Here is a 13,373-nt window from a genome sequence, read left to right as displayed (position 1 = left end):
GCGTTCTGTTGCGTGGATTTTCGTTGATTTTCTTAATTATCGCTCGATTTAGGCCAGTTCTCTTGAAAAATATTGGAAAATAGCATGCCATTGTGTTGTTTCAAGACGCTTTTTTCTTTCGCCTGACGTTTATCGATTTTTGGGTCGATGTGTGGCCTCCCGCTGCTTTACACTACGACTAGTCTGCTCATTTCTTGCAAGATTTCACGTCAATATTCTTAGTTTCTACCACATCGAAAAGATTTATCTTTTAAAAATATTGTGTTTTTTCACGCGAGCAGTTCAAATGTTCTCCAAAATTGTCACTAACTCATTTTCTATCGATTATTTCGTAAGATTGGCCTTTCTCGTATTTCTCGATTTTATCTCGAATGTCTTCAACTCTTGTGTAAGAAATGTTACTTCTCGTAACCACAAATTATTTCTTTCAGAAGTAAAATGGCTTGCGGACTCGCACTGAAAAGACCTCTGCAACACGAGTATGAATCTTTTTTAACTGATGAGACATACAACGGAGAAGCAAAGCGAGCCAGAACGCAATGCCCTCCTTTCCGTGCTCAAATGGGAACTATTGCCGCTACACTGCCGTCAACCAGCACATTTGCTCAGAAGTTCAAAGAACAGGTAGATAATTGATATAATATGTTTAGATTTGTGTCATTTATTCCTCGGATAGTGATATTTGTTCCTTTTCGAGCTCATACTGACACAAAAGCAATGGCAGATTTGCAACTAGTTGCGTTCTACTTGATCGTGGCTATACTTTCTTCTGACCACATTTATTTTACCTAATATCGAAAATTATTCATTTTTCAGGAGGAAAGCGTCTTCCAAGCAGCTACACTTATGACTCGTTTGTCTCGAAATCAGCTCAAAACATATCTCAGTTCGGAAGTGAAAAACCTGCGCAAGCGAAAAGCCATTCCACGCAGCAATGACTTTGATGATGATGGAGATCAAAGAGGAGACGGATGCAGCTCAAACTACTCAAAAGCTTACAGAGCTCCTTCTTCTCCCAAGGTAGGATTATAGCTGAGCTATTCTTTTAGTTGTGTCTGTTATTCCTTTGCGAAATCCATTATTTCGTTGAGCTCAATCGGACACTATAGAGACGGCAGATAGCAACTAGTTTGGTTCCTTGTCATCGAACCGGCTATACTTATTTCTGACTACAATTAAATTAAAATAGTATACAACAAATTTATCTTCAGTGTTTTGAAATATCTTCAGTGTTTTGAAATTAACTATGGTTTTGTTAAAATCGAATTTTCAGTCTGGATCGGATTCCGAGGGTGAAGCACCATCAACATCTGTGACTGATCGTTCCAGCGCCAAGAGGGAATTTACAATGGCAAATGTTCAAATGATATGCGAACGTCTGCTCAAACAACAAGAAATCCGTCTGAGAAATGAGTTCGAAATGGTTCTGACTAAGAAGCTTGATGGTAAGATTTTCCATGAATAATATTTATTTTATAATTAACGTTTTCAGAGCAACACCAGCAATACGTCCAATTTGCTGCCGAGCAGCTGAACTCCAAATGTGTGAGCACTGGGGATGACTATTCCTATTCGTACCTCTCCTAAATCAATCATGGTCGGCCGATAAAACAGCAAAACATCCGTTCATAATCCCAATTTGCTTTTTTCTCAACATTTCAACAAAAATTTCTAAAACTAAATGAAGTTGAAACTACTTGCTTTTTGAAGTCTTTTCTACTTTCTTTTTTTCGTATAATTTGAACTTTTAATCGTCATTCTCCCCCTCCCCTCCACAGTTTCTTGATCACTGGTATGTTTCAAAGTTAAATGCGGTTTTTCTGATGGTTTTCTCCCTCATTTTTCCGCTTCCCTCCACTCCCATCGCCTTTGACCTTTTCTTTTACCTCTCAATAGGCATTGACTGTACGAGGTTTTTATTATGAAATTAAAAAGAGATTAGATTTTCGTAGCTTCCTTTACACATTACAGCTTCTTTTTGGCCTTTTTTTGTGCTCGCACCCACCCTTTCATTGTGAATGTGATATTATTTGTGAGCATTTCCACCTTCCAATCTAAAATTGACCCTGCTCACTTCCCACCAATCTCCTCTCCCCTAATCGATAATTTTCGTTGTGTGACCATCTATTTTATTATTCCCCCTTTTTCTGCCACTATGTTTCATTATCTCCCATTGCTACTTTTTCGCTTTCCATCGTTTTAAATAAAGAGTGCTTCGAAGAATCGTTGTGGAAATTGCTTTAAAAAAAACGTTTATTCGATCAATACACCAAAAATCGAAATTCTCCCCTCTAGTCTCGAGAATTTTCAGCGAAATGCAAGTAGTCGGACTAATTTCTGGTGGTAAAGACAGCTGCTACAACCTGATGTGTGCCGTGCGAGAGGGCCATCAAATCGTGGCACTTGCAAATCTGCACCCACCGAAAGATGCAAAATCAGATGAACTTGATTCATACATGTATCAAAGTGTTGGAGCAGATGGAGTTGAGGTTGGGTCCTGCCACGAACCGAGATAGAAAAGGATGAAGAAACGACACCCTTTACCCGGACGCAGAGGATTTTTGTGCTGAAAATATGGTCTCGACGCGACATATTTTTTCTCAATTACAAAAAGGTGCGCGCCTTTAAAGAATTCTGTAACTTCTATCGATTTTTCATAGTTTTCCGTGAAAGTTTATTCATTTTTTTGAAACTCAAACGTCACAATGCATGAATTTTCAAATTTGAAATTAGAGTAATCTTTAAAAGCGGACACCTTTTTGCAATGAACAAAAGTTTGTCGCGTCGATCCCTGTATTTATTCAATAAATCACAAAATTCCGCGTCTGAATAATTTAATAAATTTTAATAAAAATGGATTTTCAGCTGTACGGTGAAGCCATGCAACTTCCTCTCTATCGACGAGAAATCACCGGTGAGCCGAAAAATCAAAAGTCGGATTACGAGAAAACAGATGGAGATGAAGTGGAGGATCTGTTCGAATTGTTATGCGAAGTGAAAAAGCATCATCCAGAAGTAAAAGGAGTATCGGCTGGAGCAATTCTTTCGAGTTATCAGAAAGTTCGAGTTGAAGACATTTGCCGGCGGCTTGATCTCGTTCCACTTTGCTTTTTATGGGAGAGAGAACAAAATGTAATTATTTATTGTCATTTCACATGCCTTCTTAAAGGGACACGGGTGTATTCAGCTGGGTCTCGGCGCGAAAAAAGTTAATGGTAGTCTATTTTTTCTCTTTGATTTGCCAAAATAAATGAAAAAAACTGCAAAAAAGATACGAGACACGCCGAGGATAAATCGGTGCGCCTTTAAGAAGGTATATATTTAAAATCCTTTAAAAAAAGTTTACGAACAATTTTTTCCAGGGCCTTCTTGCCGAAATGGTAGAAAATGGTCTCGACGCGATTCTCATCAAAGTGGCCGCCATTGGGCTCGGCGAGCAACATCTCGGAAAAACGTTGTCAGAAATGGCACCAATTATGAAAGTTCTTCAGGATAAATATGGAGTTCATCCGTGCGGTGAAGGTGGAGAATTCGAGTCATTTGTACGAGATTGCCCGCTTTTTAAAAAGCGAATTGTTATCGATGAAACGGAGGTAGATATTACACAATTCTGAGAATGCGTATGGTGCAACATATTTGGCGAGCACAATATCGTGTAGCGAAAACTACCGTAATTCTTCAAATGACTACTGTAGCGCTTGTGTCGATTTACGGGATTGATTTTCGAAAATAATTAAAATTCTTTATTTATCGAAAAAATATAGAAAATTATGTGAAGAAACCCTGTCACTATTCGAAAAGAAATTAATCTCAAAAAATCTAGCCCGTAAATCGACAACAGCGCTACAGTAGTCATTTAAAGAATTACTGTAGTTTTCGCTACGAGACAATCTGCGCGTCAAATATGTTGCGCAATACACATTCTCAGCTCCCGTAATACTTGAAATCCAACTTTCAACATTCTGTATTTTTCCAGACAGTAACCCACCAAGATGATCCCATTGCTCCTGTGTTCTACCTCCGACTGAAAAAGATGCACTTGGAGGACAAGTGAGATGGGAAAACATGTACTTTTGTTAATTTTAAATGTTATATTTACTTTTCTTGTTATGATGATTGTTTTCTAATAAAAAGTTCCGTTGAGTTACACAGAATCATATTTCATTAGGGACGTATTGAAAATGGAGCGTTTTTTAAAAAAGGAGATTATTATTGGCCATACAAAAACATTTAGTTAAAACTAATATTTAATTGAGAAGGGGGAAATAAATAGCATAATTTGTTGTGCATATATTTGAATTGGATTCAACGTAGGATGGAATTATGGAATATCATCTGGAGCATCCAAATCGCGATACGAGACTGGCTGACGACGTGGCGCATCCTCGAAGTAGCGTCCACCACCACCTCGTCCACCAAGTGAATGTCGAGGAGGGAATTGGGGACGACGATCATATCCTCCACCGCCAAAAGAGTTTCCTGAAAATTAATCATATTTATGAAATTTCAAGAGTTGAACAACTCACTTCCTCCACCACCAGGTCCTCGATCATCGTCTCGTTCTCTTCCATATCCACCTCGCTCACCACCACCACCTCCACGATGATCATCTCTTGGAGCTTGTTTGGGCTCACAGTCGACTGGTCTTTGGGCGTCGGCAAGATAATTGTTGAAAAAGTCAGCTTCTGCTCTCGCTTCCTCCAGCTTGTCTTCATGTTTAGACTGCAAGTGCTTTCGGATGAATTCAGGTCCCTTGAATTTCTTTCCAGAAAGCGGACAGAGCCATTTATCCTTTGCCAACTCGACAGTATTCTTTTGAATAAAAGCTTCAACTTCCCTGAAAATTTGGGTTTGTTAAAAATTATTTTTAAAAAAGCAAATTTTTTCACTTACTTTTCTCCATCCTTCTTGCCCATTTTCTCCAATTCTTCCTCGCTTACATACTGCTTTTCAATCAACCCTTTCTCAATGCGGCTATTGAATCCCGAAATAAAATCGTTCACAAATTTCTGTGGAACGACGAGAGCTCCATCCTCGTCAGTAGTGATTGATACTCCAGAAGGCGGCTGCCCACGAACGTGAATCAAGCCACATCGATTCGGCATCGAATCTTCCTGCGCATAATGTCCGTGATTATAAAAATCGATGGAATGAACAATGCGAAGGTAAACGATGAGAAGATCGAGAGCCTTCAGGATATTATCATCGCGCTCAAACCGAATCTTTTCAGCTGGTGCTTCACCTCCATTCGAGACTCCCAATAATTCAGCTTCCTCTTCACTAATATCATTGAGAACATCATGTGGAACAAGTGATTTAACTTCTTTAATCAACGGATTCGTTGAAGCAGCGACTAAATCAACGCCCATACGAATATCCATCTCACGATCAGCATCAGCTTCATCAGCAGCGTTGAACAAACCAATCTTCTTGTCATAAAGAACAGTGAGCTTGACAGCAAGCTTCAGATCGTTAATCGCAACTTGCTTATGAGATGCAATCCCATTATTGGTACGAACACGACGAGTAATGTCACGGTTGATGATTGCATTCAGATCAGTTTCTCGCAGACGATGTGCGTTGAGTGCCCAGCAGATTTCTTTGATATTGATATCTCGCTTGAATGTAGCCCATCCTCTTCTGTAGAACTTTCTTTCGGCAATTCCATCGGTCAGAGCAAGACGTAAAAATCCTGGGCTCTTTTTACAGAGACCCTCTAGTTCCTCATATGTGAGACCTGGTGGGATATTTCTCAAGAAAACCGAGCAGGTTCTGTGGATGTTGACCTTGTTCGATGACTTTTCGGTTCCATCTTCAATGGCTCCCTCTTCCAACTCTTCCGTTGCTCCGGATTCTTGTTTTACTTCTGGCTCTTCTTTCGGCTGTTCGGTTCCATTCCCATTCTCGTCTTTTTTAATGTCAGCGAGTGACTCGTCTTCTAGTTTTTGAGCCAGAACAGCTTTCAACTCGTCTTCAGTTCCATTTTCCAGCTTGACAACAACTGAAAATACAACAAAATTAAACATATATTCGAAACCTTTAAAAACAAAATCTACCTGAATCTAGCATTCTAATGATTGCCTCCGCATCTCCGAAATCCAGAGAGAATTTATTGAATTGTCCCTGCTCCTTCAACTCATTGAAAACCTGCAAGCGCTTCTGCACATTTTCCAAATGCGCCTCTCGCAACTTCTTCGCATCATCCGGTTTGTATTTAAGACGGAACCTGAAATAGATGTTGAAAAATTAGAACTCAAGATATTAAAAGACAACGGGTATTGGAACAAAATGTGAATGGCATCCGTGCCGAGTGAAAAATTCAAAGATATAACCAATCCGTTGACCGCGGCATAATGCGCCTCTGGTCTTGAAAATCGAAGCTGAAATTTACCATTCTTCGTCTTTATGGGCACGGAAGAACCGTTCAAGTTGATGTTTTCTATGTTCTGTCTTGTACTCATTATATTTTTTGATAGCATCTTCTTCCGAGATATCATCTTCCTGGCTAGTGAGGAACTTTTTGAATGTTTGAAGTGGTCCCGAATATATGGAATCCGATTCAGTGGGTAAATCCGAACCATTACCAGAACGACTTACGGGATCGAAACTGTCATCTGCGTCGCTGAAAAAACATAGATTTTCAACGTAAACAAAAAACGATACTAACTCTCCACGACTCCGCTTTACTTGGTAATCATCTCTTCGTCCTCCAGGACGCTTGTTGTCATAGCGATTGAATCCGCCTCCACCACGGCGATAACTGAAACAGAATGAGTGATTTTTTAGTATTTGAAATATAATAGAAAGAAACTTACTCCTCATCACGACGTTCACGGGCGAATTTGTCACGGCGGCGATCGCCATCATCATCAGAGTCCACCATTCTGTAAATAAGAATTTATTTGATAAATTGAAGTGATTCAGAAGAAATCAAATTTATTTGGATCAAAATAAACACATTTTGCGAGCAGAAAATGCAGAAAATCACTGAAAAATATGCTAAAGAACGCGCAATGTTTTTTTCCAATTTGAACGCTGCACGCCGCACGGTTAAAGTGGGCGGAGACTTGCTCGGCAACACCGCCGCGCAGAAATTCTGTTCTTTTTTATCTCCAGTCATTTTCGAAATCATTTTTTTATTGAATTCCGGAATTTTTTGATTGCGCGCCGATTTCTACTTCAATTCACAAGATGAGTGATATTTCTTTGGATTATGAAGGCAGTTCAGATGATTCACGAAGTTCAAGATCATCGTCGAGAGAGGTACTTTGCCGTTTTGCACGTTCAAAAAATGTTATTTTCATTTAAAATTACTTTTAGAACAGAAGAAGAACGAATAGTGGCAGCGGGGACAAAGACAAACCAATGTGGAAGTCAAAAAGGTGAGTTTTCAATCAATTTTTGCTTAAAAAATACAACATTTTCTCAAACCAGAATAGGAAAATCGCGCTTTTTAAACTTGGATTTTTTCGATTTTCTTTTGTAATATTTCTAAATTTGAGACTACTTTGGATTTTCTGAAGCGAAATTTACGTTTTTTTAAAATAAAAATAATTATAATTTATAATTTCAGAGATTCCTCCAGAAGTAGTCGAAGTAGAAGCCGTTCAAGTTCCGAATCAGACTCCCGTTCTCGATCTTCAAGCCCAGTTGTAAAAAATTCGCCTCCAAAACGAAAACGAGAGCCAATTCGTGCTCCGAGTGCCTCACCGCCACGAAGACGTCGTGATGATTCTCCAAGAAAACGAAGCCGATCTCCACCACGTCGTACTCGTCGTAGTCCTTCTCCACCAAGACGTCGTCGAATTTCAAGGAGCCCAGTCAGAAGAAGCCGATCTCCACCACGACGTCAAGTTTCCAGGAGTCGATCTCCTCCTCCGAGAAGACAACAACGCTCAAGAAGTCCACCACCAGCAAAACGTAGACGAGATCAGAGCCGTTCAAAGTCTCCACCAAGAAGAAATTATAGACAACGACAACGAAGCGGCTCGCCGCCTGTTAGAAATTGGAGGGATGAAGAAGAAAATCGTAGAGCTGAAATGTGGTCAAAAAGACGTTTCCAGCGAGTTAATATCCAAGCCGATGGCCTGAATAACATCTGGGGACATTCGCCAACTCATGAGGAGATACATGACACTTATAAATTGAGAGTTGCGGCTGAAGAGATTCAAGCAGAAAATGAAAAGAAACGAGAAGAACTGAAAGAAGATAGAAGGAAGGAGAAGAAAAGAGAAATGAGAGCAGTTAGAAATGTTTCTGAAGACGATTCTTCGACATCTTCTGAATCGGAGGAAAGTGATTTTGAACAGAAGAAGAAGAAGAAGGTGAAGAAATCAAAGAAAAGTAAAAAGGATAAAAAGAAGGAAAAGAAAGAGAAGAAAAAGAGCAAAAAGGCAAATAAGGAGAAAGAAGAGAGAAGAGCTCGTCGTGAGCAACGAAAGAAAGAACGTGCTGAGCTGAAGAGAAAGATTAATAATCGTTCTGATACTGAAGAAGAATGGGAAGAAAAGCAGTCTGAAAAGATTGTTGGCACGATTGGAACATGGAAAGAAGGAAGTATGTCACCGACGCCAATTCTCCCAGAACATATTAAACAACGTGATCAAGGTGGTGGTTATGATGTTGAGAAGCCCGGAAACTATGGTAAAGATCTACTAAAAGGAGAGGGCGCCGGAATGGCTGCGTACGCGGCTCGCGGAGAACGTATTCCACGACGAGGAGAAATCGGTTTATCGTCTGGAGAGATTGCTGAATACGAAAAAGTTGGTTATGTGATGTCCGGATCTCGACACAAGGCAATGGAGGCGACGAGATTGAGAAAAGAAAACCAGGTGAGGGTTTATTGAACAATTTTTTTACAAATTGGGAAAAATTGTAAACTGCTGTTAAATTTGGTAGTAAATTAAAAAAAATCAGAACGTAACCAGAAAAAAGACAATTTAAAGCAAAATATGGCCCAAGCAAGGGTGCCGATTTTCGATTTTTCGATTTTTAACCATAAAATTTGATTTTTCATTTTATTTAGTTTAAATTGTTGAGAAAAAATGTGGAGAATGTTCCATTTTTAGTTTCTTCAAAAATCGAAAAGTTTTCGTTTTTAAATTTTTTGAAAAAAAAATCGAAAAACCGATCAACAACAGTTTCGCTGAAATATTTTCTGATCGAAAATCTTAAAAAGTTATGAAAATTAGTTGGAAATTCACCAAAATGTACGGGAATTTCATTTTCGAAACATCGAAATTCTGATTTAAAAAAAAATTAAAATTTCCGTAACTCCAACATAAAGGCGTATTCAGATAGATTCGGTGATTTTTTGTACTTTTTAAATTTTTCTCCAAACAATTGAAACACTGAAAAACTTATGAAAAATCGGTAGAAATTATATTTTTGATTTTTCGATTTGTCGATCTAAATTTTGTTCAGTGCATTTTTTCACTAAGTTCGTGAATACCTGCAGATTTTTTGATAATATTAAAAGTGTTCAGGCATCAAAAAAAGGAAATCTTGAAAAACATTTTTTTAGAAAATATTAATTTTTTGAATCAAAACAATTTAAAAAAAAACACGATTCCAAAAATGTTACAAACTCTTTTCTCACCCAATAAAAATTAAAAGAAATCTTTATTTCCAGGTGTTCACCGCCGAAGAGAAGCGTATATTGAATAGTGTCTCAGTTGAAGCCAAAAAGAAGAAGGAGGAAGCCGTCCTGGACCAGTTCCGAAACTTGATTCACCACAAGAATATGCGAAACTGACCCCCCATTTGAATTTTTTAAAGTTTCATTCCCTGGTTTTCAAAATAATTAAATGTTTACCTATTTTTTTTCCCAACAACTTTAAAACACATGTTTGTACTAAGATTGATGCAGATCGATGACTTCCGACTCCAATTTCACCTTGAGATTGACGCCAGTTAGTCGGGGGAAATTCAAATATTTTTGACACACATTCATCCGATCCCCACTCTTTTATGTACATAGATCCGTTGGGCGCGCGCACGCAAAAAAAAAAGAATTGGTGTCATTTCCGATGTGCTGTACTGTACTTTCTAGCGGGAAAGTGATTGAAAATGGCGATAAATTAGCATATTTATTGAAGAAAGGCGAGGAAATGAAAACGGTGTGGGATGCAAGGACGGCAAAAAAAGTAATTAGAAAACAAGATGAATTGTACAAATCGAGAGAGTTTCGGTTGACCCGTGCAGGAGGAAAAATGGAAAAAAACGAACTGATTTCGACTGGAAATTATGAAAAAAAATCAAACAAAAAAAAAGAAATTAAATATTAAAAAATTAGGCTTTTCGGCGGTGTCCCATTACACGTGGATATCCAGCGATGTTGGATACAATCCTTACAGACCAGATTGCAACACCACACGAATTCACAGTCACACTTCACACGGACCACTTCGTGACGAATCTGGAAATTAGTTTTCGTGGCGAGACCCAAGAATATTTAAATAAACTCACGCTGAATCCATTCCCGCAACACAGCCGATCACAATCACCTTGGGTATGCGTCTCATTCCTCCATGCACACACTCTGCCGGCAACTGATTTTGCCTGAAATTTAAATTTTGGATTTGAACTTGGAAAAATCATTGTGTCGATTTACGGGGCTCGTGTACTACCCGAGGAGAAGAGTGCATTTTTTGACTGATATAATTATTATAATTGTAAATTTTTTAAATTATAAAATCTATTTATTTAAGCGAAAAATTTTGCCATTTTTGCACGATAAATACGGTATCGGGTCTCGGCACGACACATTTTTTGTTAATCAATTAATTTCGAAAAGGTGTGCACCTTTAATGAGTACTGTAGTTTAAAGAATGCGGAGTTTTCATAAATTATTTATAGTTTGCTCATTTTTGTTGGAATTTAAGTGTTTCTATTGTTATATTTAGTTTTTTGAATAAATACATTGATTTTTATAGGAAAAAACTATGAAAAATCGAAGAAAATTGAAAAAGGTGAAATTACAGTACTCTTTAAAGGCGCATGCATTTGTTCATTTAAAAGTTTGTCGTGTCGGGATTTTTTGGTTTTTTTAATAAAAAAACAATAGAGATGAGATGAATTGGCAATTTGAATTTGAAAATGCAAAAAGAATTAAAAATAAAATTGAGAATTATTTATATTATCAATTAAGAATTATACACGTGTATACGTACCTTGCAAACATCCGGAGACGCTTCTAAATATATCAAATCCGTCGTCTTTACCACCGAATCATCCGTATAGAGCTTGGCTCGTGCATACTTTTCCACTAAATAATCGGTAATGTGCTCAAGGGTTGCAGTTCGTTTCCAGCAAGTTTTCTGTTGACAAGAACCGGATACTCCGTGGCATTTGCAGGAAGAGATTAGGGTCTTTTTGATGGCCTGTAAAAATTGCCTTAGTTTTTTTTTTGTTTCATTGAAGTCACTTTAAAACTTTATTAAATCACTGGTATTTACCATCCATTATGTTGGGTCTCGCCGCGATAAAAGTTAAAATTTGTTTTGAAGTGTCTTGTGATAAGACCCGAATAATTGTATAATATACTACAACTAAGGCCTCCGGTCCTGACACGAGCGAAACTTTTCAGCTACCGTACCCGGGCTTAATATTTGTTCCATTTTTTCCTCACTTTTAAACGTACGTATATTTAAGATCTGTCGTGCATTGTCTTCTAAAAACTTCAAATATCAAGAGGAAAAAGCGTTCGAAAATGGAAGACATATAGTAACTGTAGTCGTAAAGTCTCGTTCGTGCCAAGACCCGATGCTGGGTTTTTGGCTTCAAAAATTGGGTACTTATAGGTTTCGGTTCCCCGAAAAATTGTTCATAATTTTAGCACCCAATATTTAGATCCACTTTTTATATACCATTTTCTATCTTTTTAAAAATATCAAAAATCCAGTTTTAGATTACTCACCAATCTCCCTGCCTTCAAATTGTGCTTCTCCACCTTCCTTAACAAAGTATTCACCGCTCCGACCTTTGTGAGCAGCTTTCGACTAGCCGTTATTCCGTGTTGAACACCATGAGTACATCTACAAGAAAACCGGCTTTTTCATCTCATCTAATTCCTTTTGACCCTACCCGCCGAACTCGTATTCATTTTGACCCATCTGGTTGTTACACGCACAATCGTCAATCCATCCTTGTGCGCATGCCGTCGCAACTCCCCAGGCGGCAGATGCAGATGACAACGCCCAAATCAGAGAAGACTCTCGGAAACCTGAATGGAAATATTGCATTGTGATAGAAAAGTTCCACACCTACCCTGTCTCAATAACGGCGGATCATGCATAATATTTCCAGCTTCCGAACAATCCCATTGCTGAAATCTCAAACGATTCGCACAGTTTTGAAGTCCTTCCTGAACTCCTTCGAACGCCGAGATTACTGTAGCAGGATGTGTACGGCATGCCAGTTGAATTGATCGAAGAGCACGTGAATGCAGAAGATCTGATGGGCAACCCTAGAAAATTGGATTTTTGATGGAATTCGGGCTTCTGACTGCAGGCATAACTTGCTCTAACGGAATATTTGCGCAGTATGCGCCTTTAAGTAATACAGTAACCCATTCCTGATTTTTGCAATTTTTCATTGTCTATTTAAATTTAAATTTAGATTTTTCAGCAACACTTATGTATTTTTAAAAAAGAAAAATCGAAGAAAATCGTGAAATATCAGGCAACTTGAAGGCACTTACATGTTTCTCGGTCTCGCCACGAACAAAACATTTTTAAAAAATTTAATTAAAGCTTTTAATGAATTTTTCTAAAGTTTGTTGTATATTTTTCTCACAAACCAAGGCTCTCAAAAAAAATCGAACAAAAATCGAAGAAAACTTCGAAACAAATTGCGACAGAGATTACTGTATCTTTTAAAGGCACCACTTTGTTCGCACGATCTTAACTTGAAAATTTTCAGCCGTGTCGAGACCAAAAAATTGAAATTACAGAAGAAATATAATTTTTTTCAGGAAGAGCCCACAGGAAAAAGTGGATAAATGCTGGCTAAAGAATCTTCAAGAGAGAGGAAGAGAAAACTCAAAATTCTCACCTGTTTCAAAATATTTGGCTTAGGTGGTTGAACGATCTTCCCTGCAGGTGCACCACTGATCGTCGGGATCTCATTCGTGGCCAGGGAGCAAAGAATAAAAAAAGTTGAAAGAGCAGTCGATTGAAAAAAGAAATCAAAAGGAGCTGCTCGCATCACGCTGTGTCACCTCGAAAAGTGCGTTTCTTTCTTGATTCTTCTTCGTTTGTGATGTTTTCTCTCTGTCTACCGCTCTCTCATCCACACACTATTTCCGTCTTCAGCCAAAGGGGCATACTGTACGCCACGGGCGGCACGCTTGAGGGTGAACAAATGGGCGGAGC

At 38.4% G+C, this 13,373-nt stretch overlaps 5 protein-coding genes and 2 non-coding genes across 9 annotated transcripts; 5 read left to right on the top strand and 2 right to left on the bottom strand.

The window, feature by feature from the left end:
• Positions 1-431: 431 nt before the first annotated feature.
• Positions 432-2,223, top strand: akir-1 (Akirin). Its single transcript, NM_058903.9, has 4 exons — positions 432-624; positions 817-1,020; positions 1,274-1,445; positions 1,493-2,223. Exons 1-4 carry the CDS (start codon positions 439-441, stop codon positions 1,585-1,587), a joined length of 657 nt encoding a protein of 218 aa, NP_491304.1. The 5' UTR covers positions 432-438; the 3' UTR covers positions 1,588-2,223.
• E01A2.9 lies at positions 654-780 on the top strand. Its single transcript, NR_023941.1, has one exon. It is a non-coding gene; the product is annotated as a small nucleolar RNA E01A2.9 (small nucleolar RNA).
• On the top strand, positions 1,051-1,176 carry E01A2.11. Its single transcript, NR_101547.1, has one exon. It is a non-coding gene; the product is annotated as a small nucleolar RNA E01A2.11 (small nucleolar RNA).
• Positions 2,224-2,315: 92 nt separating the features above from the next.
• On the top strand, positions 2,316-4,145 carry dph-6 (Diphthine--ammonia ligase; the record flags this gene model as incomplete). Of its 2 annotated transcripts, NM_058902.5 has the most annotated exons (4): positions 2,316-2,489; positions 2,866-3,132; positions 3,363-3,593; positions 3,977-4,145. In NM_058902.5, 4 exons carry the CDS (start codon positions 2,316-2,318, stop codon positions 4,052-4,054), a joined length of 750 nt encoding a protein of 249 aa, NP_491303.3. The 2 variants fall into 2 exon arrangements, with proteins under 2 accessions (NP_491303.3, NP_001407515.1); NM_001420551.1 differs by lacking the exon at positions 2,316-2,489 and having other exon boundaries at positions 2,881-3,132; positions 3,977-4,054.
• srrt-1 (Serrate RNA effector molecule homolog) lies at positions 4,145-6,884 on the bottom strand. Of its 2 annotated transcripts, NM_058901.5 has the most exons (7): positions 6,816-6,884; positions 6,668-6,760; positions 6,392-6,622; positions 6,057-6,226; positions 4,894-6,001; positions 4,527-4,837; positions 4,147-4,479 (listed from the first exon to the last, which is right to left on the bottom strand). In NM_058901.5, the coding sequence occupies exons 1-7, from the start codon at positions 6,881-6,883 to the stop codon at positions 4,322-4,324; spliced, it is 2,139 nt and encodes a 712-aa protein (NP_491302.1). In that variant the 5' UTR covers position 6,884; the 3' UTR covers positions 4,147-4,321. The 2 variants fall into 2 exon arrangements, with proteins under 2 accessions (NP_001379849.1, NP_491302.1); NM_001392096.1 differs by lacking the exons at positions 6,392-6,622; positions 6,668-6,760; positions 6,816-6,884 and having other exon boundaries at positions 4,145-4,479.
• A 275-nt stretch (positions 6,885-7,159) lies between these two features.
• let-504 (NF-kappa-B-activating protein C-terminal domain-containing protein) lies at positions 7,160-9,819 on the top strand. Its single transcript, NM_058900.7, has 4 exons — positions 7,160-7,263; positions 7,321-7,382; positions 7,574-8,831; positions 9,632-9,819. Exons 1-4 carry the CDS (start codon positions 7,192-7,194, stop codon positions 9,752-9,754), a joined length of 1,515 nt encoding a protein of 504 aa, NP_491301.1. The 5' UTR covers positions 7,160-7,191; the 3' UTR covers positions 9,755-9,819.
• Positions 9,820-10,073: 254 nt separating this feature from the next.
• lin-44 (Abnormal cell lineage protein 44) lies at positions 10,074-13,328 on the bottom strand. Its single transcript, NM_001025910.5, has 7 exons — positions 13,054-13,328; positions 12,268-12,466; positions 12,085-12,223; positions 11,918-12,035; positions 11,172-11,381; positions 10,468-10,560; positions 10,074-10,417 (listed from the first exon to the last, which is right to left on the bottom strand). Exons 1-7 carry the CDS (start codon positions 13,204-13,206, stop codon positions 10,283-10,285), a joined length of 1,047 nt encoding a protein of 348 aa, NP_001021081.1. The 5' UTR covers positions 13,207-13,328; the 3' UTR covers positions 10,074-10,282.
• Positions 13,329-13,373: the final 45 nt, after the last annotated feature.

The sequence above is a fragment of the Caenorhabditis elegans genome, chromosome I, assembly GCF_000002985.6.
Source record: "Caenorhabditis elegans chromosome I".
Lineage (NCBI taxonomy): Eukaryota > Metazoa > Nematoda > Chromadorea > Rhabditida > Rhabditidae > Caenorhabditis > Caenorhabditis elegans.
The sequence above is the reverse complement of the archived record's forward strand: the minus strand, read 5'-3'. Positions and strand labels throughout refer to the sequence as shown.